Source organism: Trichinella spiralis, assembly GCF_000181795.1.
Source record: "Trichinella spiralis strain ISS 195 chromosome Unknown Scfld2, whole genome shotgun sequence".
Lineage (NCBI taxonomy): Eukaryota > Metazoa > Nematoda > Enoplea > Trichinellida > Trichinellidae > Trichinella > Trichinella spiralis.
In genome coordinates, this window is record NW_003526941.1 from 7,049,202 (window position 1) to 7,076,019 (window position 26,818).

General features: G+C 31.0%; 6 protein-coding genes across 6 annotated transcripts; 2 read left to right on the top strand and 4 right to left on the bottom strand.

Moving 5' to 3' along the window:
* Positions 1–3,397: 3,397 nt before the first annotated feature.
* Positions 3,398–7,146, bottom strand: Tsp_06160 (conserved hypothetical protein). The gene is made up of 10 exons (XM_003380395.1): positions 7,024–7,146; positions 6,057–6,434; positions 5,936–5,993; positions 5,785–5,880; positions 4,927–5,166; positions 4,317–4,473; positions 4,123–4,259; positions 3,951–4,065; positions 3,784–3,893; positions 3,398–3,504 (listed from the first exon to the last, which is right to left on the bottom strand). Exons 1-10 carry the CDS (start codon positions 7,144–7,146, stop codon positions 3,398–3,400), a joined length of 1,521 nt encoding a protein of 506 aa, XP_003380443.1.
* Positions 7,147–8,162: 1,016 nt separating this feature from the next.
* Positions 8,163–10,104, bottom strand: Tsp_06159 (WD domain, G-beta repeat-containing domain protein). The gene is made up of 8 exons (XM_003380396.1): positions 10,063–10,104; positions 9,443–9,541; positions 9,398–9,416; positions 9,181–9,355; positions 8,991–9,117; positions 8,566–8,772; positions 8,379–8,519; positions 8,163–8,327 (listed from the first exon to the last, which is right to left on the bottom strand). Exons 1-8 carry the CDS (start codon positions 10,102–10,104, stop codon positions 8,163–8,165), a joined length of 975 nt encoding a protein of 324 aa, XP_003380444.1.
* A 2,036-nt stretch (positions 10,105–12,140) lies between these two features.
* Tsp_06158 (probable 3-hydroxyacyl-CoA dehydrogenase) lies at positions 12,141–13,784 on the top strand. The gene is made up of 4 exons (XM_003380397.1): positions 12,141–12,272; positions 12,330–12,458; positions 13,418–13,607; positions 13,666–13,784. Exons 1-4 carry the CDS (start codon positions 12,141–12,143, stop codon positions 13,782–13,784), a joined length of 570 nt encoding a protein of 189 aa, XP_003380445.1.
* A 518-nt stretch (positions 13,785–14,302) lies between these two features.
* On the bottom strand, positions 14,303–19,077 carry Tsp_06157 (putative phosphoacetylglucosamine mutase 1). Its single transcript, XM_003380398.1, has 16 exons — positions 18,958–19,077; positions 18,868–18,909; positions 18,625–18,793; positions 18,001–18,197; positions 17,682–17,824; positions 17,506–17,628; positions 16,992–17,188; positions 16,758–16,925; positions 16,032–16,315; positions 15,812–15,854; positions 15,668–15,760; positions 15,449–15,606; positions 15,202–15,312; positions 14,729–14,851; positions 14,501–14,578; positions 14,303–14,362 (listed from the first exon to the last, which is right to left on the bottom strand). Exons 1-16 carry the CDS (start codon positions 19,075–19,077, stop codon positions 14,303–14,305), a joined length of 2,109 nt encoding a protein of 702 aa, XP_003380446.1.
* A 1,002-nt stretch (positions 19,078–20,079) lies between these two features.
* On the top strand, positions 20,080–22,000 carry Tsp_06156 (conserved hypothetical protein). Its single transcript, XM_003380399.1, has 9 exons — positions 20,080–20,135; positions 20,235–20,383; positions 20,629–20,685; positions 20,740–20,906; positions 20,970–21,080; positions 21,148–21,303; positions 21,404–21,503; positions 21,562–21,765; positions 21,855–22,000. Exons 1-9 carry the CDS (start codon positions 20,080–20,082, stop codon positions 21,998–22,000), a joined length of 1,146 nt encoding a protein of 381 aa, XP_003380447.1.
* Positions 22,001–22,644: 644 nt separating this feature from the next.
* Tsp_06155 (U3 small nucleolar RNA-interacting protein 2) lies at positions 22,645–26,354 on the bottom strand. Its single transcript, XM_003380400.1, has 16 exons — positions 26,327–26,354; positions 25,889–25,968; positions 25,287–25,345; positions 25,120–25,229; positions 24,828–24,895; positions 24,720–24,761; positions 24,524–24,635; positions 24,341–24,444; positions 24,179–24,271; positions 24,022–24,122; positions 23,823–23,957; positions 23,649–23,717; positions 23,452–23,591; positions 23,255–23,334; positions 23,052–23,171; positions 22,645–22,905 (listed from the first exon to the last, which is right to left on the bottom strand). The coding sequence occupies exons 1-16, from the start codon at positions 26,352–26,354 to the stop codon at positions 22,645–22,647; spliced, it is 1,602 nt and encodes a 533-aa protein (XP_003380448.1).
* Between the last annotated feature and the right edge of the window lie 464 nt (positions 26,355–26,818).

Genomic DNA, 26,818 nt, shown 5'->3' on the forward strand with positions numbered 1-26,818 from the left:
CAGGATAGACACTCAGGTATAATAAATGTTGACAGCTACAGATTTAGAAATCAATTCTACTGGTCGAATAAATGAAATAAACTAATAGGAAACTAATAAATGGAAGATTTTATGGGCATTTCAAACCGTCCTTAAACAATTTCTATAAATTTATTCCAAATGGACGAAAAATGCAGAAAAATCGTCTTGCCCAAAACAAAGAAATATTGCACAAGACTTCGCCATTTCAACGAATATCTCACGATAATGCAAAGAACGTTTCCTATATCAAAATTCAGCTATCCTGGTGCCGTTTCAAGGGAGTTCCAGATGGGCTGCTTTGCTGTGTATTAAGATAGGCGCATGCAGACTTTAGATGCCGTTTATTCAACAAGTACGGGTTAGTTTCCCATGCAACATTCTAGAACTTTCTAATTCATCAAACGTTAGCAATATATAACAAAAAAAGCGAAATTTTTGAAAACACCCTACTTTCGAAATTGCCAAAAACAGCAAAGGCTATACCCATGCTTTTGAAAAGTCAAAAATTTTTAATTGTTGCAAAAGTAATTTCAATTGATCAGAAAAATTAAGGTAATCATTACAAACCTATTTGCACGTCGTACAAACGCGTATTTGCCGAGATATTGCAAAAAAGTTGTACAATGATGCGATTTTAGTGGGGACGTCAGAGATGGAAACGAAACCTGCGCGCTTGATAATACATCCTATAGTTGCATTTCATTAGCATTTATATCAAAATTTGAACAAATACCCGCCAGCAAATGTTTCTGATTCTAATATCTTTTGTGCCTGAATTTCACTTTTGTATTACAGAAACTAATCATGCATCGATCTTTTTGAAATGCATTCAGAAATAGAGTATCTGCTTGTTACGCTTGTCGTAACTGCTGAGTCGTTCACAAAAGCAGTGAACAGTGAATAATTAATAATTTATAAATAACTTTTAAATACGTCTAAATAAGTTTAAACAGCAGATCATGATGTAGAAAATATGCGTGAACATTGCATGCCAAGTTGATTAATTATTTTGTTATTTTTTTATAAAACGAATTTTTTTATTTTGCCGAAAATTGAGTTGTCCCTGATATTACATTTTTCATACAGCATTAAATGGTTTATCATTAGTTGTATCCTCGTAGTGCAGACTGATTTGCATACAAACTTCATAAAGTAAGAAATTATATATGTCGTACAATCATGCAAATAAATCAACCACGTTTTTGTCGTTACTATTTCTTTCTGAGGGCGCATTTGTTCAGATATTGTTCATATGGATGGCAAAGCATCTAGTTGAATTCAGATAATAGAGATGAAGATATTTGAAAGAGTTTGATACGCGTGTATGGCAGATAATTTTAATAAATAGAAATTTTCTCGCAAAAAATCTTTCTAATAACATTGCTGATGATCTATTTATGCATTACAAGAATTCTGCCAGTTTTGAAAACTCTTATTCAAGCAATTTCATTGAATAATAACTAATAACGGTTTACAAATACCATATATTCAAAATGATCAGTTTTGATAACAATGTTGAAACAATTTTGCTGTTTAAAATGCTTTTACAAATCACAATACTGCTAAATTGGAGTTTTAGCGAATTTCTCAGCAATCAAAATGAAATATATATAATTATGATACGCAATTTCCCATCGTAGCATCGACTGATCTGATCTGAAGGTTAGTTAAAGGAAATGAAATAAATATATGTTAGTTTAATACAGACAGCCGAAATCCTGCAAACATACTATGCTTGCACAGAACGTTAGCTCAGCTTTAAAAAAAGAACTTACCTTCAATGATCGATGATATTGAAATGTAGAATTTAACGCGTTGCTTGTCTAGTGATCATCACATTGATCTACTGAATAGCTAACTGACCATGAAGAGAACATTCCGAAATGTTGTATAAGAACGAATAAGTGAATTACGCAAACAGCACATCATATTACCTTTGGTAGAATGACCAACTGTTTACTCTGTAACAGCGTAATGCCTTTTGAAAGTCTAATGAACAACTAGGAACAAGCCAAGACTTTAATTATTATTCTGGACCGTTTTCCAAATGTCCATCTATTACAGTTCGACTCTTAAGTCACAGTGCAGCTCTATAAAATTCAAATAAATCCTATACAATGATGCATTAATTTCAGATAAATTCCTTTTCATTGTGCCTTCTCTTCTTTAAAATGTTCGCATTATTTAAGATTGAACATAATTTGAAAAGATGACGTAAAATAAGTTTTTTAATATAATCGAATAAAACGATTGAATTAATTTAACTATACCTTTATTATTTAAATTTGTTATTTTCCTACTTCATCATTATTATTAATAAAACTAGTTTGAAAGATTATCAAAACTTAATGCTTTTAATGACGCGCAAGTAACATTGGTATAAACTTAAAAGGTTTTTCGAAAATTGAATGATAAAATTTTCTTTAAAAAATGTTAAATAAGAAGTGTAATTAATCATTTTATTATATTTTCATGAGATAAATAAAAGTTGAATTCACATCTTCGACTGACTAATTTGTTTTTATCGAAACTCTATTTGTAGCTATGCGAATGTATTTCGTATTGAAACTCAAACATATTTGATGATCTTATTAGTGATATTTGTTTCAAACCATTCTTATCTTCATTTACAAACTTTTGCATAATGCTACAGCACATACTCGTCTTCAACGTATACCGTACTTTCAAAAAATATTTTACAAGAGCGAATATTTATCAAAATTTTTATGGACTTTACAAATGTTTAGAAAATGAAATTGCAAAACCCGGCTTCTATTCAAATGCAGGGCAATAAATGCATAAGCATGATATTTCAAGTAAATAATGCACATCTTAAAGGTTAAAATACATGCACAAATTGCAGATGTTTCGTTTCACATCAATACATACTTAAATAGAATGCCTTCAAATAGAGAAAGATACAAAATAAACACAGCTATTTCCAATGCTAAGGATTTTCAAAACAAAACAGTTAAATTTTATCATGATGTAAATGATTATTCAACTGTTCACATTTTTTGAAGTCAGCTAAACCATCAAATGGACGTTAAAACAACAATCGCTGTTTACACTGCAAGTGTGTTCTCTACTAAATAAAACTGATTATGGAACATTATCCTTTGCGTAAAGTGTACATAAATTGAATGCAGAAAATAAAATAGATATTTGTAAATTAAAATTTTAAAATAAATAAATAAATATATTTACTGACTTTTTACAACTTTAAAATTTGTAAAAGTACTTCAAAGAATATATCAACCAAACAAATTTATTTCAACTCATAAATATCAATACATTCCCTACTACCACAAAGTTATTTATTCGTCAACCTAAAATGATAATAATATAATTTCGAATATGCCTGAAAAATATCCCATCATACTTTCAATTCTTCATCGTCGCCTTCGAATATTTTTAAACTCAAATCTTCAAGACTTCCATCATCGTCATCATCATCTTCTTCATATTTGCGCTTACGCCCAACTGCATTTGCGTTATGTTGAGATAATTTTTTCGTATCCACTTTGTTTCCAGTAACGTTGTTGTTGTTGTTGTTGCTGTTGTTGATATTCTTCTTATTCTTCTTCTTCTTCTTTATCACTTTTTTCGCTCTGTTATACCTCGTCTTAGGTCTCACTTCTGAGCAATATACAAACAAATTAATCGTATTTCAGATAAAAGCGTTTATCCATCATATAAACTGTTAAATCTGTTTTACATACTGTGATAAGAATTTCGAAACGAAAAGCAAACACTACCTACCTTTCGGTCTAGTGTAAAACACATATATTGGACGACCCAATTTTACATTATCTGCGCTGTTAAATGCTTCTCGCGCCGCTTCTGCAGTTGGAAACTTCACAAATGCATACCTAAAAGCGTTCCATAAGCATGACAATTATTTTTGCACAAACATAAGCAACATTTACATGTCATGCATTTGAATGCTCCCCGCTGATGGAAACGCCTGCAACACTTCCTCCTTTGAACAAACATCGCCAACATAAAGTTCTGTTGGATTTATCAAATTGGAAATTTCTGATGCTTCAAATACAATGCACATTAATTTTTTTCACATTTTGAAATTTGTTTTCAACTTACCCTCTGTTGGTTTGAAATTTTTCCCTTTCTCTCCCATGAAATCCACAGTAAGTTTTGCACCCTTCAATGCAATGTTCTTCAACTTCTCGTAATTCTTTTCACAAATTTTCTCATTAGCAAATAATAAAAAGCAGAATCTGAAATATATCAAATTAAACAGAAAACAATATCCACACAACATATTATACACAAACCTCGACTTTTGAGTAGGCTTAAATACATGAATTATATCTTTAGACAATGCTTTCACATCTGCAATGGATGATTCCAAAGGTAGATCTTTAAGAAATAAACGGCATTTGTTTCTTTTCAGACGTCGTCTCTGTTCAATTTCGAGAACCTTTTTCTCCGCTACAAAAGGCATTTGTATAATGAAAAAGAACCAATTCATAAAAATCGTTCTTCATATAATTAATTACCTTGAACGCCTTGAGAAGACAGCTTTGTTTTCTTCGCTGGTGGAGCTTGTATCTTCTTTCCTTCTTCTTCTTCTGCCTCTTCCTCCTCCTCCTCCTCTTCTTCTTCTTCTTCTTCCACTTCTTCTTTCTTTATTATTTTCTCGATTTTCATTTCGTTTTTCGCTTTTTCATTTTTCACTTCACTTTTAACCTTTTTATTTTTCATTTCGTTTTTCGATTCTTCATGTTCGATTGCATTTTTCCCCTTCTTATTTTTCATTTCATTTTTTGTCTTTTCCTTTCTCACGTCTTCTTTCAAATTTCTTACTACACCTATTGTAATAAAGATAAAAGGAATAAAGCATTAAGCAAAAAAAACCAGAACATTTTTCCACCGTTCACTTACTTTCCACTTCAAGCTCTTCATCTTCCAACAAACTTGCTGTTCCACTTTCCACTTCTTTTTTCACGCTTATCTTTGTAATACTACCTAAATCAACCAAACAAGAAAAATACAAAAGTAAGGAACCTGACAGACAATTACTGTTTTTCTGTTTTATTTTATCTTTCGGAGATTCCTTCTTCGGACTTTTTTCTTGAACTTCTGGCTTAGGAGTCTCAGGTTTTGGAGAAGATTTTATGGCAACTAATATAACATACATACAAGAACATCAATTAAATTATGCAAATGAAATTAAAATGGATAGACTACCTTCTGCTGCTTTCCTGTTCACTTTTTTTCCAGCAGCAGAACCTACTTTCTCACCAAAGCTTCCCAACTTCTTTACATAAATTTCTTTCTCATCGCTGTCACTGCTATCCAAAATATCATCATCAGCATCGTCGTCGTCCTCGTCGTCATCGTCTTCGTCAATATCCATTTCGTCACTATCCAAAAGTAAATCGTCGTCATCCGCTTCGTCTTTATCTTCATCGTCATCATCTTCTTCTGCCTCATCATCTAAAAAAATAATTTTCAAAATAGCTCTTCTACAAATTTTCCATTAAAAACATTTTCACATCAAAACCCTTTTTACAATACACTACACACTATTCAACCTTCAAAACAATCAGGTTCCTTTCTATGGCTTTCTCATTAATTTCAAATTCAACTGGAAAATATATAAATTACATTTCAATAAAATAAAACTTAAAAATATCAAATTTGACATTTTCACAATATTTTAAAGTTTACAACATCCAACTGATGAAATCATTAAACAAAATAAAATTGAAAAAGTAAATTATGTATATTTCTTCATACCTATCATATTCAAAAATTTCTCATCTTCATCGTCTTCGGAATCTTTATTTTCACTTTCTTCGATGTCTTCATCGCTGTTACCCTCTTCAAACATCTCTTAAAACAGGCTTATTTGAAATACACATGCAAACGTTAGTCATTTCAGCATTACCTTCATCTTCTAAATCATCTTTCAGAACAAAGTCATCCATGTCCGATTCATTTTCAGACTAAATTCAATTATAATATCATATTTATACATTTGTAAAATAAAGTATCCAAAACTAAATTACTTGACTCAAAATTTTAGCCCGTTCTTCAATTGGATCGGCGAAATGGACTTTTTTCTTGAGAGACGTTGATAAGTTACCGCGAGATTTTCCACGAGGAATTGAAATTCCTCGTCCGGCTGGTGAATGCAAAGCTCCGCTATTTTTAGACTCTTCAACCATGCCCATTTTATTTTTTTTACCAAACAATTGCTTATCAACGCCTCGACCAAAGGCATCACGATTTGCTTTGTTATCAAACCCTCCACGGCCACGACCATGGCCGCGGCCACGATTTTGACCACGGCCACCTCGGTCAGCACTCGCATTACGCATTTTACCGCCGCCACGTTTCATTGAACCACGACCAAAACCACCTCTCGCTACTTTGAGTCCGTTTTGCTATAAAATAATAATTCATATTGAAGCTTAAAAACTAATCAATATTAAATCAAGCATAAAAACAACTTAAACAAAATTTACAAAATAGCTATTCTTCAAATTAAACATTTGGCAAGTTAATACAAGAAGTGATAACTTCAAATAATGCAACATGTATTTGAAAATTTACACAAAACAAATGCATTAAACAAAAACACCAAAGTTCACTTAAAACACAGTTAAGTTAAACTTGTTCGGCTGAATCAAAGATAATGGACTAGCAAACAAGCGAGCTTTTTAACAAGAGACCTTTAAAGTAGAAAAAATAAAAGACAAGAAATTTTTAAAGCAAAAGGCTTGCAGTAAAACACCGTAAAAATAGAAACATTTACTAAAAATGCAAAACATAAACTGTAAACTACAATTACAAGTCAAACACAGTAGTATAGAAATATACTATCAGCAAAACTTGCTTTAAACTAACTTAACTGGCGAACTACTTGTCATACAGAAGACAATTGAAAAGAACAAGAATAGGTGCTTTCTAACGATAGTGTATATTAAACTTAAAAGTATCATTCACTGAAATAATAATGAACACAGTTATTACCTTCTTCGTCATATTTTCCAAACTCAACCACCAACACGAAACTAAATCACAAAATGACGTAAGCAACTTAGACAAAGAACTACAGTCAATTTCACAACCCTTGACTGTCAATAACCGTGGCATCAAATATACTGTAATACCATCGGAATTTCTGTGTAACCATATAAGCATTGAATTAATTTTCGTTCATTTTAAATAATTAAATTAAATTTTAACAATATATTTTTTAACAACATTTTCATATATTTTTACTGGATTGTCATACTGTACATAAAACTGAACTAATGTGCGTATTATTTAGTTTATTAATTCAAAATAAAAATGTGTTCATTTAATAAAATAATGTCTATTAAATTCAAATTTATAAATATTGAACCTATATGAAGCTAGTAGGCAAATGTAAACAAATTACTGATCCTCAGGTTCAAAGAAAAAAATTTTGATGTAAAATGCTAATAAATGGAAAATAAAAAATTATTTTTATATATTATATTTTTATATTGTTTTTAAAATTTTTATTTACTGACTGAAAGTGTCATTTGAAAAGTACAATCAGCATCTTGTTGTGGTGTACGGTCATTTATTTTAAAATTTCTTATAAGCTTCAATTCAGAAAATGTGATTGCGGATTAATTAAATATTTATTATTTATCGATAAACATTGGTAATCTTTCACTCAAATGGCCAAGGTCAGTGGCAACTCGTGCGGTTAAATTTACTTGTCACTGTAATGATCACGACCTGGACTAAGCATCTACCTAGGCTGAAAACGAATGCCCACTGGCTTTATACTGACACCCACTGGGAGTACTGATAAATAACAATGAAATTTACAGACAACTACGAGTTACGTGATTGGAACTCGGAGTTGACTTTGGTGTGCTGTTATCTTAGCAATATATATCAGCCAAAGAAGAATATTAATATTCTCCTCGTCGAACCACTGCTTTACAACTCAGTCATTTTTACCCTTAAAACATGTTGATAAACTGAATAAATGTTGAATAAACTGATAGTAATGGCACGCTTCTGAATTACTAGAAAAGTTGAATTATGCTGAACGTAAAACAACTAAAAAATTAAAAGATAAACAATTTCATGTTTATTTCATTTATTGAAGGAGATTTTCAAATTTCAACTCAGTCCAATCCTCCGCTGTGTTGGAATATTCGGATATTGTTATCCGTATAACCGGCAAACAATGTCTTTCCATCTGCAGACCATGCAAGTGAAATACATTCTGGGGGAGTTTTTGTCAACTTTTCTAATTTCAACTCATCAATGCAATCTTTCTTCTCCAAATCCTATTAGACACATTACTAATACATTTACAATATACAAGAATAAAAACTTACCCAAATCTTCACCACAGGTCCAGCGGCTACACACAACCAATAACGACTGGGACTGAAGCACACAGCATTTATTACATTGTTACAGTTAAAAGTGTGCAAATGTTTTCCTTCTCCCAAATCCCACAGCATCGCTTTCGAATCCTAAAAAACACACTGTACAAAAACAACTAAAATAATCCAAACATACTTTTCCGCCGGATGCACATAAAGATGCATCTGGACTAACAGTGACTGCGTTCAAATAACCTTCGTGTTTGTTAAACGTATTCTTCAGTCTGCAATTTGCAAGAGTCCACACTTTTATCGTCTTATCCCATGCACAAGAAACAATTATAGGATTGTTTTTGTTTGGTGAAAAACGGACACATGAAACCCACTCTTGATGACATTCGTCCTAAAACAATAAATAAATAATTTAAATATATCAAAGAAAAAGCTTTATTTCGTTAAATAACAGTACAAAAATCACAAATACATATCAGAAATAAATTGCATCATAATTCTTCAAAAGCTAATACACAAACTCATCATATTAATTCAACATCGAAAAACAAAATAAACATTAAAGTTAAACTATATGGTTATACTTACAGTAATTGTATACTTGCAAACCGCCAAAGTGTTCCACAGTTTGATGGTTTTGTCACGACTGCCAGATACAATTTGTCTATTATCCGGTGAAAACGCAACGCTAAGAACATCATTTTGATGGTCTGCAAACTTTCTAGTACATACTGCCCTAAAAGCATTTTAATACAAATGATGTTTCTCAAGAACAAATAGTAACACATAAAAAACAAACGCTTTCAAATCCCATAGCCGAAGAGTCTTATCCCAAGATCCAGATAGTGCAAATTGTCCATCAGATGACATAACTACATCTGAAACAAAATGCCCATGCCCATGCAGCGCTTTCTGCGCTATGCCAGTAATTTGGCCATCATCTTCGGTGAGCTTCCAAATTAACACTGTCTTATCTAAAATTTCTCGAATTAGTTTTGAAAATAAATAACAAAAACCGTCTAGCCACCTCGAGAACTAGAAATAATTATATCATTATCCACAGGAGAGGCGGCTATTTGGGTAACCCAATTTCCATGTCCCTTTAAAGTTCCTTTAAGCTTCATCTGTTCATTGTCCACCATTATGAATCGCACTTGTATCTAAAAATGTCTGCTCTCAGAAAATGATGATTAAACATCAGCAGTGATAAGTGAATAAAATCAAACAGTGTCACATATGTGCTTTTTGTCGTCTATCTTACGAAAAACATTCAACATACGATACAAATTCCGTACATCGACTAATGCAATACAGTTGTTAACTACTGGTAATTCTCTTTAGAAAGCTCAGATGCTTAAAAATTACTAAGTAGGAAATGTGCATGCAGTTGTTAAAATGAATCGCATAATCAACAAGTCATCAATTATTAACAATCTAAAATCGCTTAAATAACTCATCTACAGAAAATAAAATTGCCATAAATAAAAAAAAATACTTAACACGTGGATAAAGTATAGTAGGAAAGCAATAAATTGAGCGCAGGTACAAACATGCTAACGCACAATAAAAATTCATTAAAAATTAATTTGTTAACATATAAAATATTTATTGATACATTTGTTAAATAAAAACTGCTTAAACATAAAATCTCCAAATAAGTTTAATAACTTCCGATTTTTACAGTTCTTTCATTTGGCATTGCTTTGCATTGATAACCTTCCATTTTAAAATGTTGCTACTTTATTGGTTATATTCAATTCTATTTTCATTGGTCAAAATAGTTTTCATCTGAATTCAGTTTGTATTAATTTTTGCTCATTTTAGAAATTTGAATATACATTTCTTGCAATGAAGTTGCACATTTGAATCTTCAATAATATATACAATATGAGTCAACAATGATAAATTACGATCAAAGCAAAATTAACTTGGAATATTTTAAACTTAACTTTAGATTCAAGAAAATTAATGACTTGAACTGAAAATAAAGCGAGCAACCAAGGCCGTTTATCGTCACTTGGATGACTTCTAACGATCTGCTTCGATTAGATTGAGAGAAATACATAACACAGCTTTTATTTCAAAGACAAAGCACATAAAGCATATAATTTTTGGGTTCACCTATTGAGTTGGATAATTTGCAAATGCACAGCAAGAAACAACAGTTGAATTACAATTTTTGCTTTTGCTCTTTTCCATCATAAAATAACTGACAAAGTGATTATGATGAATAACTGCGCTGAGGTACCACAGATGAAATACAAAGGAGATTGTATTAAAAAGAAAAGGCTAATAAACGGTAATTTATTATTAGCAGCAATTGTTTTAATTCCAGCTAACCAGGAGTGGCTAGTGTGAGCAGCTGCACATTTCTGTGAAACATTAAAAGTAGCAACTGATATCTAACATTGGCAGAAATTTATTTATAATGTTACTGGCAATGTTTGTTAAACGAAATAAATTTATAAATGCTAATAAAGTTCACATTAATTAAAATTTGCGCATTCATGAGTTAAGTGATCTGAGTGTTTATTCCTTTACTGCTACTAGCAGTGAAGGTGCACACGAAAAATAGCCCAAATTCATAGCCAAACCAAAATGATACAAAATTTGAAAATAACAATTATTTGTTCAATAATTAAAGAATGCTAAAAAAATAAGGAGGTGAGAAAAATAAGCGGCGTAAAATATATACATAAATCTCGTTATACCATATTACTGGCACAATCTATATTAAAAACTTTTCTAAAATTGATGAAATCTAACTTTCGAATATAAAACTTGCAAATAGCAAACAACACATTAATTTTCAAGTTTTTATTACAAGCTTAGATAGTTTTATGAATAACTACAGCTATAATTTAACAGAAAGAAAGTACAGAAATTAAAGAATCTCTTTTACCTGACAATTCTCCGCCGTTTATTATTGTAGAAGTGTTTTCATTAAAAATTGATGTACAGTAAATTGAACCTGAAGTATTAATGTTATAATTTTATAAATTAGTGAATAAATGTTTTTTGTTGAGTAATAAATTTTTTATTATTTGACTAAAAGATTAATTATAATTTACAGATGAACTTTTGAAACAAATTTTACATTATCAAGAATAACGTTGAGATCTATCTTCTTCTGTAGTTGAGCAAAACATGGCATAAAAATAAATTTGGAAAGAAATTTGAATAAAAATTTGTTATTTCAAACTTAAAATAGATAAATAAGTAAACATAGATGAATGAATGAATGAATAAATAAATACGTTTGCATGACATACTGCGTGCAAATTATGGTATACATTTGGAAATTAGTCGCTTACTTTGTAAGAAGTTTTGCAAAAATCATTTGCAAAATAAATTTCCACTTTATGTGAACATATCTTTGCGTATATAAAGTAATAAATAACACCGAACTGATTTGAAACAATCGCATTTGTTATCGGTAAAAGTTGAAAATTTAAAACATATTTTTATAGACGACTCAAAATGTTTCTAAATTATAACTCGAATAATAATGAAATATTTTTTCAAACTTGACTTTTCCAAAATTTACCGTCCTTTCTATTTTGGCGTGGCATGTTTGCAAAGCTTCTGATCAGTGTGCGTCGCTTTGCAGAAATAATTTCTTGGGAGAGGTTGATTGTGATCATGATTAGAAACATTAATCAATTTTATCATTTGATTTCAGCATTTCTGAGTGTTCTGTTTTTAAATTTTTTATTATTCATTCAAGTTATGTTTTGCAGAAAATAAACTAAAGTGGAAATGGTTTCGTTCAGATTGGTTTGCAACGTTGCACTGCAACAAATTCGTCAGTTTAGCTGTTCAAGAAAGTTGATGGACATCAGCACTGTAGCCGTGATTGGGTCTGGCATCATGGGATCTGGCATTGCTCAGGTTTATCGTTGGTGAAAAATTAAAATCATAAAATGTATAAAATTGGTATTATTTCAGGTGTCAGCAACTGCTGGTTTTCACGTTTCAATTGTGGATCAGTCGGATGAAATTTTGAATAAAGCGAAGAAAAACATCGAAGCTAGTCTGAGTCGCGTAGCGAAAAAAAAATTCGCAGATGATAAATCTGTAAAAATTCAAAAAAAAAATATTTTTTGCACTGTTTTTCATATTCCATTTGATTGATTTTTTTGTTATTTAGAAAGCTGAAAGTTTTATCACTAATATCATGAAAAATATCGAAGTGAATACATCCGTTGCTGACGCCGTGAAAGAAGCCGATCTTTGCATTGAAGCAATCACGGAAAATTTGGATTTAAAAATAAAGATGTTCGAAACTATGGATAAAAATGCTCGCAAGTAAGTTTTCTTGAATTCTTCTGTGCAAAACGTTGCACTAATTATATTGCACAAAGTCACCAATTGCGTATAAGTCGAAGCTGCCCTAAAATTAATTCAACAGCTGCAGTTGCATTTAATTTGTTAAATATGACAATTATTGAATGGGCTTGTCGTTATCATTTTGACATTTTTTCCATAGGCAAACAACAAAATTTGATAACTTCTCAAATTCAGCAGCTGTTCTATTAAAGATTATAAAGACATACTGTAAGACTTTAAATAATCACCAAGTTTAATAAAATTAAAATGTAATGAAATATTCATTTTGAAATAAGAATAATTTTCATTAATATCGATAGTAGATTAAAATAAACTAACTTCATTTTGTACGATTTTATGTCGGCAATTCTTGCTTCCAATACATCTTCACTACCACTTGCAAAAATATCTCAAATTTTGAAACAACCTGAAAACTTTGGTGGCTTACATTTTTTCAATCCTGTTCCTGTGATGAAATTGGTCGAAGTTATTCACACCAAAAATACATCAAAAGAAACCATCGACAGTATGGTCAGGTTTTGTGAAAAATTGGGCAAAAATCCTGTTCACAGTAAGGTAAAAATTGATCAATTTGCAATAATTACTCAAAGTTTTCCTGTGAAAATGTCCACATGAAATTTCTTTCAAACTTTTACCTGATTTTGGCTTCAAATGAGTTTAGCTTTCATTTATTTTTCTTGTTTTAGGATACGCCAGGATTTATTGTCAATCGGCTTCTTGTGCCTTATTGCATGGAAGCAATTCGACTGGCAGAGCGTGGAGATGCTTCAATGAAAGATATCGATGTGGCCATGAAACTGGGAGCTGGTTATCCAATGGGACCTTTCGAATTATTCGACTTCATCGGTTTGGATACCTGCAAATTCATCATAGACGGTATGTTTAATTTTTCTTTATAATTTTTAATAATATAAGAACCTTACTATTTTTTAAGGATGGCATGCTGACGAACCGAATCAGCCGTTGTTTAATCCAAGCCCACTTTTGGATAAGATGGTTAAGGAGGGAAAATTAGGACGCAAAAGTGGTGAAGGATTTTACAAATATAAATAAGCAGCGCTGTTTGGGAATGTTTCCAATTTTAATTGGCTAAATTGCATTCGGTGATAGCTCTTCCGCTTTGTGCCTTCTAGCTCAATTTGTCGATGCTAATTTCTTAACTCTGGGATTGGAATTTATAGGCAGCGCTGTTGATCAGAAAAAAATTTCTTCCTAGCTCAAATCAAAAAAAGAAATTATTACTGATATTGAAGAAAAATAGAACGTGCCACACCAACTTTATTTCTAAGTTTGGTTTGGTCTTGCTTTTCAGCATTGCTTATTTATTATTGGTGAAGTTTAAATTTGGATAATTTGCTGAAATTAAAGAATCAATTTACAAAAACTGTTTCCCGCAGGAACCATTTTGATATTAATCTATATAAGTGAACATGTTCCAAATGATTCAAAAATTGACACTTTTGAATCAGCATGAATCAAATCTAAATCAATGAAATTAACAGAGAAAACAAACTGATTCACTTCGATCTTCTCATTTGAAAAATTCAAACATAATCTCATGTGATGATTATTTATCCAACAAATTCCTGCACTGCTTTTCCAATCAAAGCTGCAAGATCGTCGGCATCTTCCTAAAATGCAAACTGATCAATTTAATTGCTTTAATTTGCCTAAAGCAAGTGTTCACCTGCTTGCCTGCCTCTGCATAGACTCGGACAACATCTTCAGTACCTGACGGGCTAAAAAGAAAATTTCTCCTCAATCTTTACCTTTCGTTGGCAGAATGCATGCACAGCAGAAAATATACCGAATAAAAGCACGAGAGTAGGAATACTTTTTCCCAAGTTCTGTAATTCGTTCCCACAATCCGGATGGAGCTACGCAAATACGATCACAGTCTGCAGTTTTAACCGCAAATCGGTTCGAAACCTTTGTAATAATTTCAAAATAATTTATTATATTTATATATATATATATATATAATAGTAATATGTTACCTTAATTTTCAACTGTCTGCAAGGATAGTCGACAAACATCTCATCCCACTTTTCAATATTCCAGTCACGATGCTGAAGAATCGTTTCTGCAAGAAGCAAATTGGTCATCGCATCTCCGTTCGCCTGTCACTTTACACTTGATAATTTAAATCAAAATAATTGGAAGTAAATCGTCTGCACCTGGTTAATAAGATGAACAAGATTTGACAATGTTCGACGCGCTTCTGCGCATTCAGCACTGAACAAAAAAAATGTAAAAATATTAATTACACTACTGCTATATACAAATATATATATATATATATATATATATATATATATATATATTTATTTATTTATTTATTTATTTATTTATTTATAATTCACTAACGATATTGGCTCAAGATGTTTTTGTAGTTCGTCCACCATACGTTCACTAAACAATACCTTAATAAAACGCAACTAATTAAAATTAATGTAAACGTTCAACTAACAAACGTTACTGTTCCGTGTCCATTTGCTTCAAAATAAATACCAATATCAAATTTCTTAGCTTCTTTATGCAAATGCTTCACACCAGTTTCTGTAATGACGACAGGAATCTTCTAAATCATCACCAGTGTAACTAACAACTTAAAACAATACTATCTAATAAAAACTATTAAGTAATTTATATACTTTTTTCATTTTTGCATTTTTGCTTTACCACAAAAGTACATAAAAATGTATATAAAATCATACCAGTACGTCTTCGATGTATCTAGTTGAACTACCATTAGCAAAAGCTGTCTGTACGACTCCAATGCTGGTCCGCAAATTGCCCTTCTGTATCAGGTCCAACACAAAGCTCACCATCAAAACAGCAATTTTATCCCCATCCAAAATATGAAACACTCTTTCTGAAAAGATACTCAATTAAACAATCAAAAAAGAAAAATAATAAAGGCTTGACAAATGTACTTGAATCTAAATAGAAATAAACTATACGATCCGCATCCCCATCAAAAGAAGCCCATCGCTGTCCAGGAGTGATCCTCAGATTTGCATCATAAACTAAAACAAAAAATTTTTTTTACATACAGAAAAGAAATCTGAACAAATTACCAGTTGGAATTTGCTGCTCAATTTTTACAAAATCAGCTCCACACTATAAGTATTATTATAATTATTTTTTGCGAAAGCAATTAAAAAAATACTGAAAAAACAATTTTCACAAAACACCGTTAAGAAACTAAATATTTAACTTTTTTAAAAAGAACAAGCATGACAAGCAACCTACAGAAACAAATATAATAGTAATAATTTAATAAATAAAAAAAGTTACCTTATCATTCAAATGGTGATTACTTTGATTGACCAAGATTATGTTTAAGAGCGGTTTTAAATTTTCAACAAAGAAACGCATTGCTTTCCCGCCAACACCATTTCCACAGTCAATAAATACATTCGGGTTGTATGCCTTGCATGATTGTTGCATAGATGTGTTCACATTCTTGAACGCTTTTGTGACTTCTTCATAATAAAAGTTCTCCAAAAACACAGGGTCGTAATTTTTAAAACAATTTCCATGACGAACAATAAAATGTAGTTGTGGAGTAGTTAACATTCCTAAATAATTCAATCAACTTTGGGAAAACATGCATGACAAAATTTATCTTTAAATAACTTCTACCAATTAAAATTTTCCACATTCTGTCTCGTATATTAAATATGCATTGCATTTCATTTTGCACACAATTTTAAATTAATTTTTTCAATTTCTTCTGCAAAACCAGATAAAAATTACAAAGGTTACTCATACATCACATTAAACTTTTATAAAATTTCAATAAATAAATAACATGATATAAAAATAAACAAACTGGCAGTATTATAGCAAATAAACTGCAAAGCAAAATAAAATATAAACAAATAACTAAGTAAGCAAGAAATATTGTACTTGAGCATCATATAAATACAAAAATATTGAATTAATCTCAAAAGAATTGAACTTTTCGATACAATGATATATTAGTATAGTTACTCAAATTTTTAATTAAAAACTAATTACCGAAAAGAATGAATTTTCCACTCATGACGTCCACTCCAGATTTCAATACATTATAAAGCACTGTACTGCTTTCCCGATTGTCATGAGCACAAAACACTGAGGCTTCAGCCGAAATACAAATGTTATTCTTACTTACAATCATTTCAATAGTGGAAATCAACTGATCATCTCTAAATTGAAAATACTGACAATAAAAACAATTAAAATACGTGCAATGATGATTCCCTTACGAACAATTGGCTATTTCTGTTGCATGTTTTTCCCATTCAGGTGCCAACATATCTCCCATTGGATCAATAATTTTTACACCGTTATCTTTGGCTGGATTATGTGACGCAGTTATCATCACTCCTACCACCATGCCTGTTTGTTGAGATCGTAAGCAGGCCAATAAACCCATTCGATACATAACACATTTGAGGGTATTTGCGCTAAAATCAACTTACACTTCATAAAAATTACCTGAAGAAAAAAGCCTACTCATCACGAAAACCAGCAGTCCCATATACTCGATTCATGCGATGCGACTGTCGACATTCTGGTGGAATCGATTCCACATTGAAGCGCATCCTTTGTATTATGTTGTAATATAGTTGGCAATTAGAAAACAAGCAAAATCAGTAATATATATTAGTCAGCAGTACATTTAATTCATCAGTGTAACATTTCCAGTTTTTTCAACATTTTACTATTTTTCCTACTTGTGTAGAAATGCAGGAGTAAAAACAAATTCCTACATTTAATTTACATTAATTCAATTTCATCGTGTCGATTCAGCAACATATCCTCGTTATCTTTATTCATTCGTTCTACTGCTTTCAAAAAATCTGACTGTTCAAACGGACGTATTTCCACTTGCTCGCTGAAAGAACTGAAACATTTATTGCATTTTTACAAATATCTGACATAAAACAAGTTATATACTTTTCCTGCTTTATTTCTTGATCTTGTTTGAGAGATTCACGAACGCGTATAATGTCTGCAACACGACAAAGCTCCACTAGATCTGAGCAAGAAAAACCACAAGAATGGTTGGCAATTTCGAACAGGTTAACATCTTGAGACAGCTATAAAAAACAAAAATAACAGTTAACTATTTTAGAATTAATAAAATTCATAATATTGTATTAGCACAGATTCGCTGCGAAGCATAGTAGTCAAAATATCACATCTCTGTTGCAAATTCTAAAAATGTATATTTGTAGATAAATAAAATCAGGATTGAAATAATAAAAGGCTGCACCGGATGGCGAATACAAAAGCGTAAAGGCATACGTCTCAAAATTGCACTGTCAACATCCTTAGGACGATTTGTCGCACCAATAATGACAACCCGAAGTTCACTTTCAGAAAAAAAACCATCCCAGTGGCTTAAAAATAGCGCCTTCATCATAGCTGTCATTTCATGGTCACGACTTTGTCGATGACGTAGAAACGAATCTGTAAAATTATGTAAATACATAAACAACTTAAAACGCGTGAAAAATAGTCAAATTACGAATTACCTATTTCATCAATAAATATAATCGTCGGCTGTATTTTCTTTGCCTAAAATTTAAAGTCCATTAAGCAAAATATCAGTGAGACAACTACCGTACAAATGAAAAAAGAGCAGTTGTCATTTTCTCCGTCTCACCGCACCATTTGTCGATCATTTCCGATATTTCCAAATTAATAAAATTCGCTCCTTAATAGCCCAAAGTTTTCTACTTTACACAACAACATTCTGCTAAAACTTTACCAGCCTCTTTAGCTATTGCTTTAACCATCATAGTTTTACCACAGCCAGGGGGACCATGAAGCAGTACTCCTATTTCGGTTATTTCAATTACAAAATAACAAACAGACATCATATAACCATATTTACCTTTCGGAGCAGAAAAATGTTTTGATTTAATACTAGTGCAAAGAGGAAATATAATGTTTTCTCGCAATTCCGAAATCAAATTGGAATAACCACCGACATCACTCCAAGACACTGAACAATCTTTTGGATTAACCAATTGAGTAGCAATACGCATTTCGTATTCATCTAACTAAACAAAATATAAATATTTGCATAATTAAACATAAACAGTTTAAATTTGAACATTGCATTTAATCAACTTACATCTTGTACTTGAATTCCCAGTATATTACAAATTCTCTCAGCCTAAAATAATACGTGAATTATTGAAATTGACTGTTTTTACAAATAAACCTTTTTCTTCGCTTGTTCCTTTTTAGCTGTAGTTTGATCAAACTGCCTAACAATCAACTTTGCAGTAAAATATGAAATCACACTACCAATAATCAAACGTGCTAACTGCGCTGCAAACATGTTCCACGATGGCCTTCCATCCATTTATTAAGCAGAATGTCGAAACGTAAAGCGTATATAACTTAAAATCACTACACTTTACTATGTTGTGTTAAGTTAACCCATACTACATACAAAGTCAGAAGTAATACCTGTACATCAATTTTTATAATACTGTAATTCATTTTAAAATACTTAACTAATTTTGAATGATAATTGGTAATATTTAAAATTGTAATAATATACTAATAATATAATTAACAATGTACTACTGTATAAAAAGCATTTTTAGATATTGCACGTCATACTGTTGAGCATGTGAATATTTTAATTCCACACTACAGTTATTGTTCAACATAAAATTCTCAGATCATAAAGTGATTCAACATAATTACAAGAGTTAACTATTACCAAATAATTACATTCTACTGCACCAATTATTGTGTGGTTAATAATGATGTGCAAGTATAAATCCCGTAGAAATTATGTAATGCATGCACTTTTAATAATCCCAGTGAAACTATATAATATTTTGTATTTAAAAAAATTATTTAACATAAATCAGTTTATTTTTGATTATATAAATCAAATTAAAGTTATACAATAATTGACTAGTTTACATTCACTTTGTTACTCAACTTTTAGTTTGCACACATTTTAAGCAAACAGTATATAATATTATTATTATGTTATGGTAGTAGAATAATTTTACTAACTGAACATCATCCACACATTTATTTTTAGGTACTAAAACTTTATTACATCACTGTACTGTATTTATCAATTTTGTAAACTGAAAATAATTGAGTAGTGGTGCCGAAATTTAGATTTTATTTCATCAAGTTTAGTTTGTAAATAAATATAGAATCTTTAACATAACATTGTTTCAATTAACTTTTAGTTATTATTATCGCATATTCATTTTATAAAAGTGGGAAATTGATACCGCCACTGATGTTTCGATAATTATATGACAATTACATCTTGATTTTTTTAGTGGTGAATTGTTATCATTGCTTTATTATGTCCAACAATTTAGCAACGAAGTTTTCTTTGTGGAATTCTTTACAGGCTTGTCGGTAAGTATTTTTGATTTTTGAAATACTTCTCCCGAGAAATGTACTCTGTTTTAATCGCTTTTTTCCGTTTGCACTTTTACATGAATGTTTTTTTTCAAGGTTACCAGATGCACCTGAAACGGAACAAAAGCTAGAGCTTTTTTTAAAAGATGGACCAAATGCAGCTGAATTCATAAACTTCATTGTCACACTTTGCAATGAGCTACGTACGGCAGCGAGGTTGAAAACACAAGTACACCCACCTTCAGGTAAAAAATATACGCATTCATAGTTATTTGTGCAAGTTTATAATTTTTTTTACTATTAAAGTACAATTTATCCTGAGAAAGATTATACTGAGAATCCATTTGTCTAAAATTACTCTCTTACATCAATGAAATATAAAATGCTGATTTCGCTTCTTTAGCAGTTATTTTTTCATACTGAATTCAAACGATTAATTGCATATGTTAATTGTTGAAAATTTCATGCAAACATTTATATTTATTTATAGATGTAAACAAATTGGATTCATTTATTCAAGAATTTAAAGATCTTCTGGAAGAGTTGGGTATGTAACTGGCGCAGTTGAAAGAAATTATCCAGTAATAAATAGGAAATGTAGATTGTTCGCCTTCCGACTTATTTGGTACAACTTTGGATGAATGTTTGTCAAGCGTGGAGTTGCGAAGTGCACTGATTAGCGTTTTGTTGAATGAATTGAAAACTGCTAAGCTGTTAGCACTGAGAAAAGCTGAAGAAGAAGAAAAAGAAACGCGCAAAAAAATTCCGGTAAAAAATTTCAACACTGTATATGATTTTAAGTGATTTGATTTTAATGAGATGATTGATTAGAATTCGACATCTATTGCTGAAGAGCTAAGTGCGTTGTGTACATATGTTGGCATTTCACGGTTACCTGACAGTATCAGCATGGAGCAGTTCTTCGATCTAATGCTTCCAAAGGTAGGATAGGATGTTGGTGTTGAATGATTGTTTTCTATTTCTGATTTCTTATGGAACTTTTTTTCAGATAGAAGAATTAGTGAAGAAAATTCCAAATAAAAGTGCGCTGATCAAAGGAACACTAACTAAAGAACAGTGGAATACTGTGGAATGTCTGAACGATCGTCTACGTACAGAATACAAACTGCGAGCGGAGATGCTTCTCAAACGATTAGATGTAACGGTTAAATCATTTTTATGGAATGAAAGAGTCAAAGTAAAATTTAGTACACTTTATTTATTGCTAATAGAAAACTTTATAATTACATCTTTACCCTTTTGAGGAAAAAGAAGAAGAAATTATGAAAATTTACAAGCCACTTCGAACTCCTTTAAATTCAGATATTCAAGTGTCTGTTGCAGAAGTGCTGGCCGCTAGAGATGGTGCGTATGTTTGTTGGTTTTTTAATTTTGAAAAAAAAATCCATTTCAACATCAACAGACTTGCCTTTGATTGAAATGACTTACGGTGTGTCAGCACGCAAGAAAACGACTACAAAAATACACAAAATGACTATGGAAGGTAAAATTCCAGATAGAGGTGGACGAACGTCGGAAATTCAACCACCTCCACCGGAAATGCCTTCATGGCAAAAACGAGTCACTAGTCGAGGTGGTGGTCCACACGCTGGTAGAAGAGGGCGAGGTAAAATTTTATACCTGAAATAATAGTTTCTGTTTTACTTTCTTTTAATCCGCTACAATTCATCCACATGATGTCATAACGTCATATAGGTGGTGGTGGCTGGTCTGGTCAGCAGAGTCATGCCGGTGGTGGTCAACATTACTCTCAAACGGCGCATGAATATTATTATCAAGAAGGCTATGGACAGTCGCAACGTGGACGGGGGCGTGGCCGAAGAGGACGATATCATTATTGAATAACGATTCGGATGATTAATTCATTTCAATTTATGATTATATATATATATATGTACATAATAAATCATGGTGAATTGTATTAATCGGATGAATTTTTTTTTCTTAATTGTTAATTCTTCTAATCTATACTGTTACTTTTTTTCGTAGTTTTAACAAAATTATTTTTAAAATTATAGATTATTATTACCATTAATAGATTTTGTGGAATGCGAAGTGTCTTGTCTTTTAGAAGTGCACAAGCACTTCTAACTAGTAATCGACATGGCTTGCACCGGACGTGGAGAACATCAGGCCGATATGGTCGTTATGTTTGGATGAACATGGATACAAAATATGATGCGCATTTTTTCCTGCAAACATTGAGCAGCAATGAACGTCGGGCCTTGCTTGAATGTATCCAAGAAGAAGCACAATTTGCCCGACTGTTGGTCAGCCGTGATCGAGTCACCACTGATCAACTGAAGGTGATCTTTTTTAGAAATATGATTCCCTTTGTCGGCTTCGGTTTGTTCGACAATTTGATTATGATCATCGCTGGAGAATATATTGATATCACTGTTGGTACTTTACTTGGTATTTCGACTTTGGCTGCCGCTGGTGTAGGCAATATGATTTCGGATGTGGGAGGCGTTGGGATTGGTCATTATATTGAACAAATTGTTTCAAAAATGAAATGGAAAACTCCAAATCTTACACCAGAACAATGGAATAGTAAAGGGGTAAGATGGACAAGCAATGCTGGACGAGTCCTCGGCGTCAGTTTAGGTTGCTTGATTGGTATGTTTCCGTTGTTGTTTTTCAAAGATCGACAAAAACCTGAATATGATACAACTGATGAAGCTCCATAATATGGAATATTTCGTTTCGTAAACAGATATAGATATAGATATATATATATGTACACCTGAAATGAAATATTATGTAGTGAAAATTTTACACGTGAAACTGAATTTAAATTAAATCGTCTGTTCTTTTGTTTTTATAAAAGGGCATTTTCATTTTGAACTGATGAAACAAGAAACATTATAAATCAAAACTCAATGGGAAAACAAGAATAGAATTTCGAGTTTCAGGAATACGCCACCAACGACCTGATCGATGCTCTTGACCAACAGCGACCGCTACCATATTAGCTTCAGAAGCGCAACTAATTCTGTTGATAAATCCTGTCTAAAATTAGGCGAATTATGAAAATATTATTTTATAAATTAAAACTATTCTACACAACAATAAAACATTATTCTTTTACTTACTACAGGCAATACAAATTTCAATTTTAACGATGTCAAATTGTCAGCACATTTCCAAAATCGTAAAGTACCGTCACAAGAACCTAGAACATTTAAATGCAATCTTTAAAGACACTGTAAAAAGTCGACAAAAATCATATCAGCTTGAAAATTAATCTTTCAATTTAATTAAACTGGAAAAAAAGGAACACTTCATCTACCTGATAAAACTAAATCAGTATGTCTAAAAGTAGATAACGCGCTGATCCATCGGTCAGTACAATTTGCTCCAGTAGAATCATGTGCATTATTTTTTACATATAATGCATTCTTTTTAAATACTGACCATAAACTTATCGTACTGAAAATCACAAATTACTTATTTACCAAAATTTTTTATACAGTACTATTGTCATACTTATTGTCTGCTCCTGTAACAAAGTGATTTTCATTTATAAGTTTTACACATTCCGTAGATCCACATCCGCTGAAACAACAATTGAATAAAATACGAAAACATATAAAATATCAAAATCATTTTAAGTGAATTTATTCAGAAGTGCACAATAATAAAACTAGCTGTTTCGCAAACCTTCTATCTGAAAATACAACTTGAGAATCTTCAGCAACTTTCCAAATTCTTACAGTACGATCGCTTCCTCCACAAGTAATGGCTCGCTCTCGGGCTAAGCAATCGATGTCCATTACAGCTGACGAGTGTCCAGGTCTTCAAGATTAAAAAATAAATAATTTTTCGCTCATCCTCTCAATAAATAGATTTGAAAACTTACAAATAATCTACAAATCCCATCTGAGTGAGATCCCAAACACGAACGCATTTGTCAGATGAACAACTGAATACTTGGTTGTAACCATTTCGAATAGCTACTCCCTTATATTATATTTATTACTTTATTTGATTTTCTTTATTATATCTTAAATTCTCACATTTATTGCACCTGTGTGACCAGTAAAGGTTTTCAAATGACGCATGTTTTCAAAATCCCACACACGTAACTTTTTCTCAGGACCACCACTGCACTGTAAAATGTGAATTTATATTGAAAAACCAAAAGAACGGAATCGATTTAAAAAATATCATTTTCTTACCAAAAACTTTTGATCAGATGAGACTGCCAAACAAGAAACAGATCGGTGACCAGCTCGATTGTTTGCATCTATAACGTGCAATTTTTCCCCGGTTTCCGTATCCCCTGGAAAGTGAAAATTAAACAGCCATATATATATATATATATATTTATTTATTTAAATACTTACATTGAATTATTGTACCATCTTTAGATCCACTGACAATTCTACAACCATCCGGACTGAGAATACAACATGTAGGTGACAATTTATGACCACGAAGGAAACGAAACGTATCTTGAGAAGGCAAATTCAACTAAAATACATAAATAGAATGAAATGCGTTCAATGTCAAAGATATTGCTCGAAATCTTGGAACATTTTTCAACAAAGAACTTACATTATCAACAATACTTTTTTGCGGAGGATAAACTTCATCTATCTAAAATATCATAATATTTATCTTAACGTCATCTTTATATTCATGAAGTATAATAGACACACATACAGCGTCTTCTTGTAAACGATGCTCAACAGCTTCGCGATCAATGATTTTATTATCGGCCTTCTCTCTTTCTACAGTTTTTTTAATTATTCAAATATATTATTATATAACATTCTGATACTGTTCAACACTTGCTTTCTAAGAAATCTATTTCATTTACAAATTTTCATAATTACAAATCAACTCAAAGCAAAAATTGGTGATAAATAAATCATAATAGTTCTCACAGACGTGAATGAAGAAAACATCTACTATATTATTATTTACTATATTTTTTCAAAATTATTCCGCTTACCTTCCCGTTCTACTTCACTTAAATACTGCTTAGCTAAGCGATAACGTTTCTCGTGTGCTGTCTCTTCATCGGATTCCACGTTATATGCATTTGTTTCAGTTTCTTCGTTACTAAATAATAGCAATAAAAATCAAAATAAAATTGAAAGGTAATTCAAATTTCAAAACCTATCTAAATCGCTTGATATTTCTTCACTTCTCCATTTTTCTTTATTTCTGTTACTTATCTAAAAATGATTAGATTTCAAAAATTTTTAAGCAAGTAAAAATATCAAAAACTATACTTTTTAAATTAAAAAATAGCAAAAAAATAAATAGCATTTATAATAAATCATTAACTAAGTCATTTCTGTACTGTTTAAACATTAGTCAACCTAATGTTCATAGCAAAAAAAAAATAAGTTAAAAAAAATTTTTTTTAATAGAAACCTATGTGAATTATAAATTACACCTAACGCTCGTACACAGCCCATAAAGCATGATATAACATTCCAATTAAAAAAAATTAAACTGATTAAAATTTGCTTCTGAGAATACATTTTGCTGTTACTCCATATAGCATTTTGCTTAATTTATGATTCAAAAAAATGTCCATCTATATTCAAAGGGACACAATAAAACTGTTTCATTACATAGCAAAATAGGAAAAAAAATCTTTACTTATGCAATTAAATCAGTCCTACGTAAAACATAACAGTTGAATAACTGCGACTTTAAATAACAAAACTAATTAATTGATAAATCAAGAGTAAGATAAAGAATCTGTTTACCACTGATTTGCGTTTATGAAAATTTCTTTTTTCTCCAACCATCTTCGAATTTCCAATGAGCTTTAATTTGATTAAGCCCCCTAAAAGTTGTTTACAAACTACATTTTAAGTATACACTTTACATGTTCACAACTATTCACAAATCTATACCTACATTATGAAAAACATCATTAATTAAATACTTAATTCAGGTTTTCTTTCATATCAAATTAAATTATAATAACTGCATCAAACTACGTTCTCTGATTATTAGCTAAGCTGCATGCCTTACAAATACCACAATCTTGAAAAACTTCATATATTATTGACACATATAATACTTATATTTCCTTAACAAAATATTAAAGAATTGTGCTTTCAAAGTACAGCTAATATATCACTTCTTAAACAAAACCGAACTTTGACATTTTAATTTACCTTAGAAAGATACTGTATTACCGTCGGTTAGAAGGTTACCGTATTTCATAAATATTTGTTCAGCATTTCGATAAGAAAAAAATAATAAAAATTTATTTTTAACTGTTAAATTTAAGAATAAAATATTTTTATAAATAATACATGCCATATTTTGTTTGACAACAATTTCTAACTTAACTGAATAAAATAAAAGTTCTTCACCTAATTTACTTTTATTATGCAAATTTTATTAATTGTTAAAATTTCGAGCTGCAGTTTTTAAATCACACTGTGCATTCTGTAAAACAGACTAATACAGTGCTTTTGGAAAATTATTATAAAACTAAAATTATCTTTGCAAAATTACAGTATGATTGTGCTTTTATTTCATTTTAATAATTATTAACTTAAAAAAATCATCATTAAAAATTCAAAAAAATTCCCATAAATTTGTTTATTTAATATACATGGTGGCCATGCTTTGAAGTCATTGTACCCACTTTTGACAACAATGGTAAGTTAATGACATTTAGG

Coding starts and splice junctions, on each gene's coding strand:
- Tsp_06160 (XM_003380395.1), bottom strand. CDS start 7,146: ATGCCACGGTTATTGACAGTCAAGGGTTGTGAAATTGACTGTAGTTCT. Junction 5,994..6,056: donor GGGCTAAAATTTTGAGTCAA/GTAATTTAGTTT, acceptor AATTGAATTTAG/TCTGAAAATGAATCGGACAT. Junction 4,260..4,316: donor AAGCCTACTCAAAAGTCGAG/GTTTGTGTATAA, acceptor GATATATTTCAG/ATTCTGCTTTTTATTATTTG.
- Tsp_06156 (XM_003380399.1), top strand. CDS start 20,080: ATGTCCAACAATTTAGCAACGAAGTTTTCTTTGTGGAATTCTTTACAG. Junction 20,384..20,628: donor ACAAGTACACCCACCTTCAG/GTAAAAAATATA, acceptor ATTTATTTATAG/ATGTAAACAAATTGGATTCA. Junction 21,304..21,403: donor TCAAACGATTAGATGTAACG/GTTAAATCATTT, acceptor TACCCTTTTGAG/GAAAAAGAAGAAGAAATTAT.
- Tsp_06157 (XM_003380398.1), bottom strand. CDS start 19,077: ATGTTTGCAGCGCAGTTAGCACGTTTGATTATTGGTAGTGTGATTTCA. Junction 18,794..18,867: donor TGGGAATTCAAGTACAAGAT/GTAAGTTGATTA, acceptor TATTTTGTTTAG/TTAGATGAATACGAAATGCG. Junction 14,579..14,728: donor GCAGACAGTTGAAAATTAAG/GTAACATATTAC, acceptor AACGAATTACAG/AACTTGGGAAAAAGTATTCC.
- Tsp_06159 (XM_003380396.1), bottom strand. CDS start 10,104: ATGGAAGGTTATCAATGCAAAGCAATGCCAAATGAAAGAACT. Junction 8,520..8,565: donor TATGTGCATCCGGCGGAAAA/GTATGTTTGGAT, acceptor TGTGTTTTTTAG/GATTCGAAAGCGATGCTGTG. Junction 8,328..8,378: donor GACCTGTGGTGAAGATTTGG/GTAAGTTTTTAT, acceptor TGTGTCTAATAG/GATTTGGAGAAGAAAGATTG.
- Tsp_06155 (XM_003380400.1), bottom strand. CDS start 26,354: ATGAAATACGGTAACCTTCTAACCGACG. Junction 23,958..24,021: donor ATGGGATTTGTAGATTATTT/GTAAGTTTTCAA, acceptor TTAATCTTGAAG/ACCTGGACACTCGTCAGCTG. Junction 23,335..23,451: donor TACTGATTTAGTTTTATCAG/GTAGATGAAGTG, acceptor TAAATGTTCTAG/GTTCTTGTGACGGTACTTTA.
- Tsp_06158 (XM_003380397.1), top strand. CDS start 12,141: ATGGTTTCGTTCAGATTGGTTTGCAACGTTGCACTGCAACAAATTCGT. Junction 12,273..12,329: donor TGGGATCTGGCATTGCTCAG/GTTTATCGTTGG, acceptor GTATTATTTCAG/GTGTCAGCAACTGCTGGTTT. Junction 13,608..13,665: donor CTGCAAATTCATCATAGACG/GTATGTTTAATT, acceptor CTATTTTTTAAG/GATGGCATGCTGACGAACCG.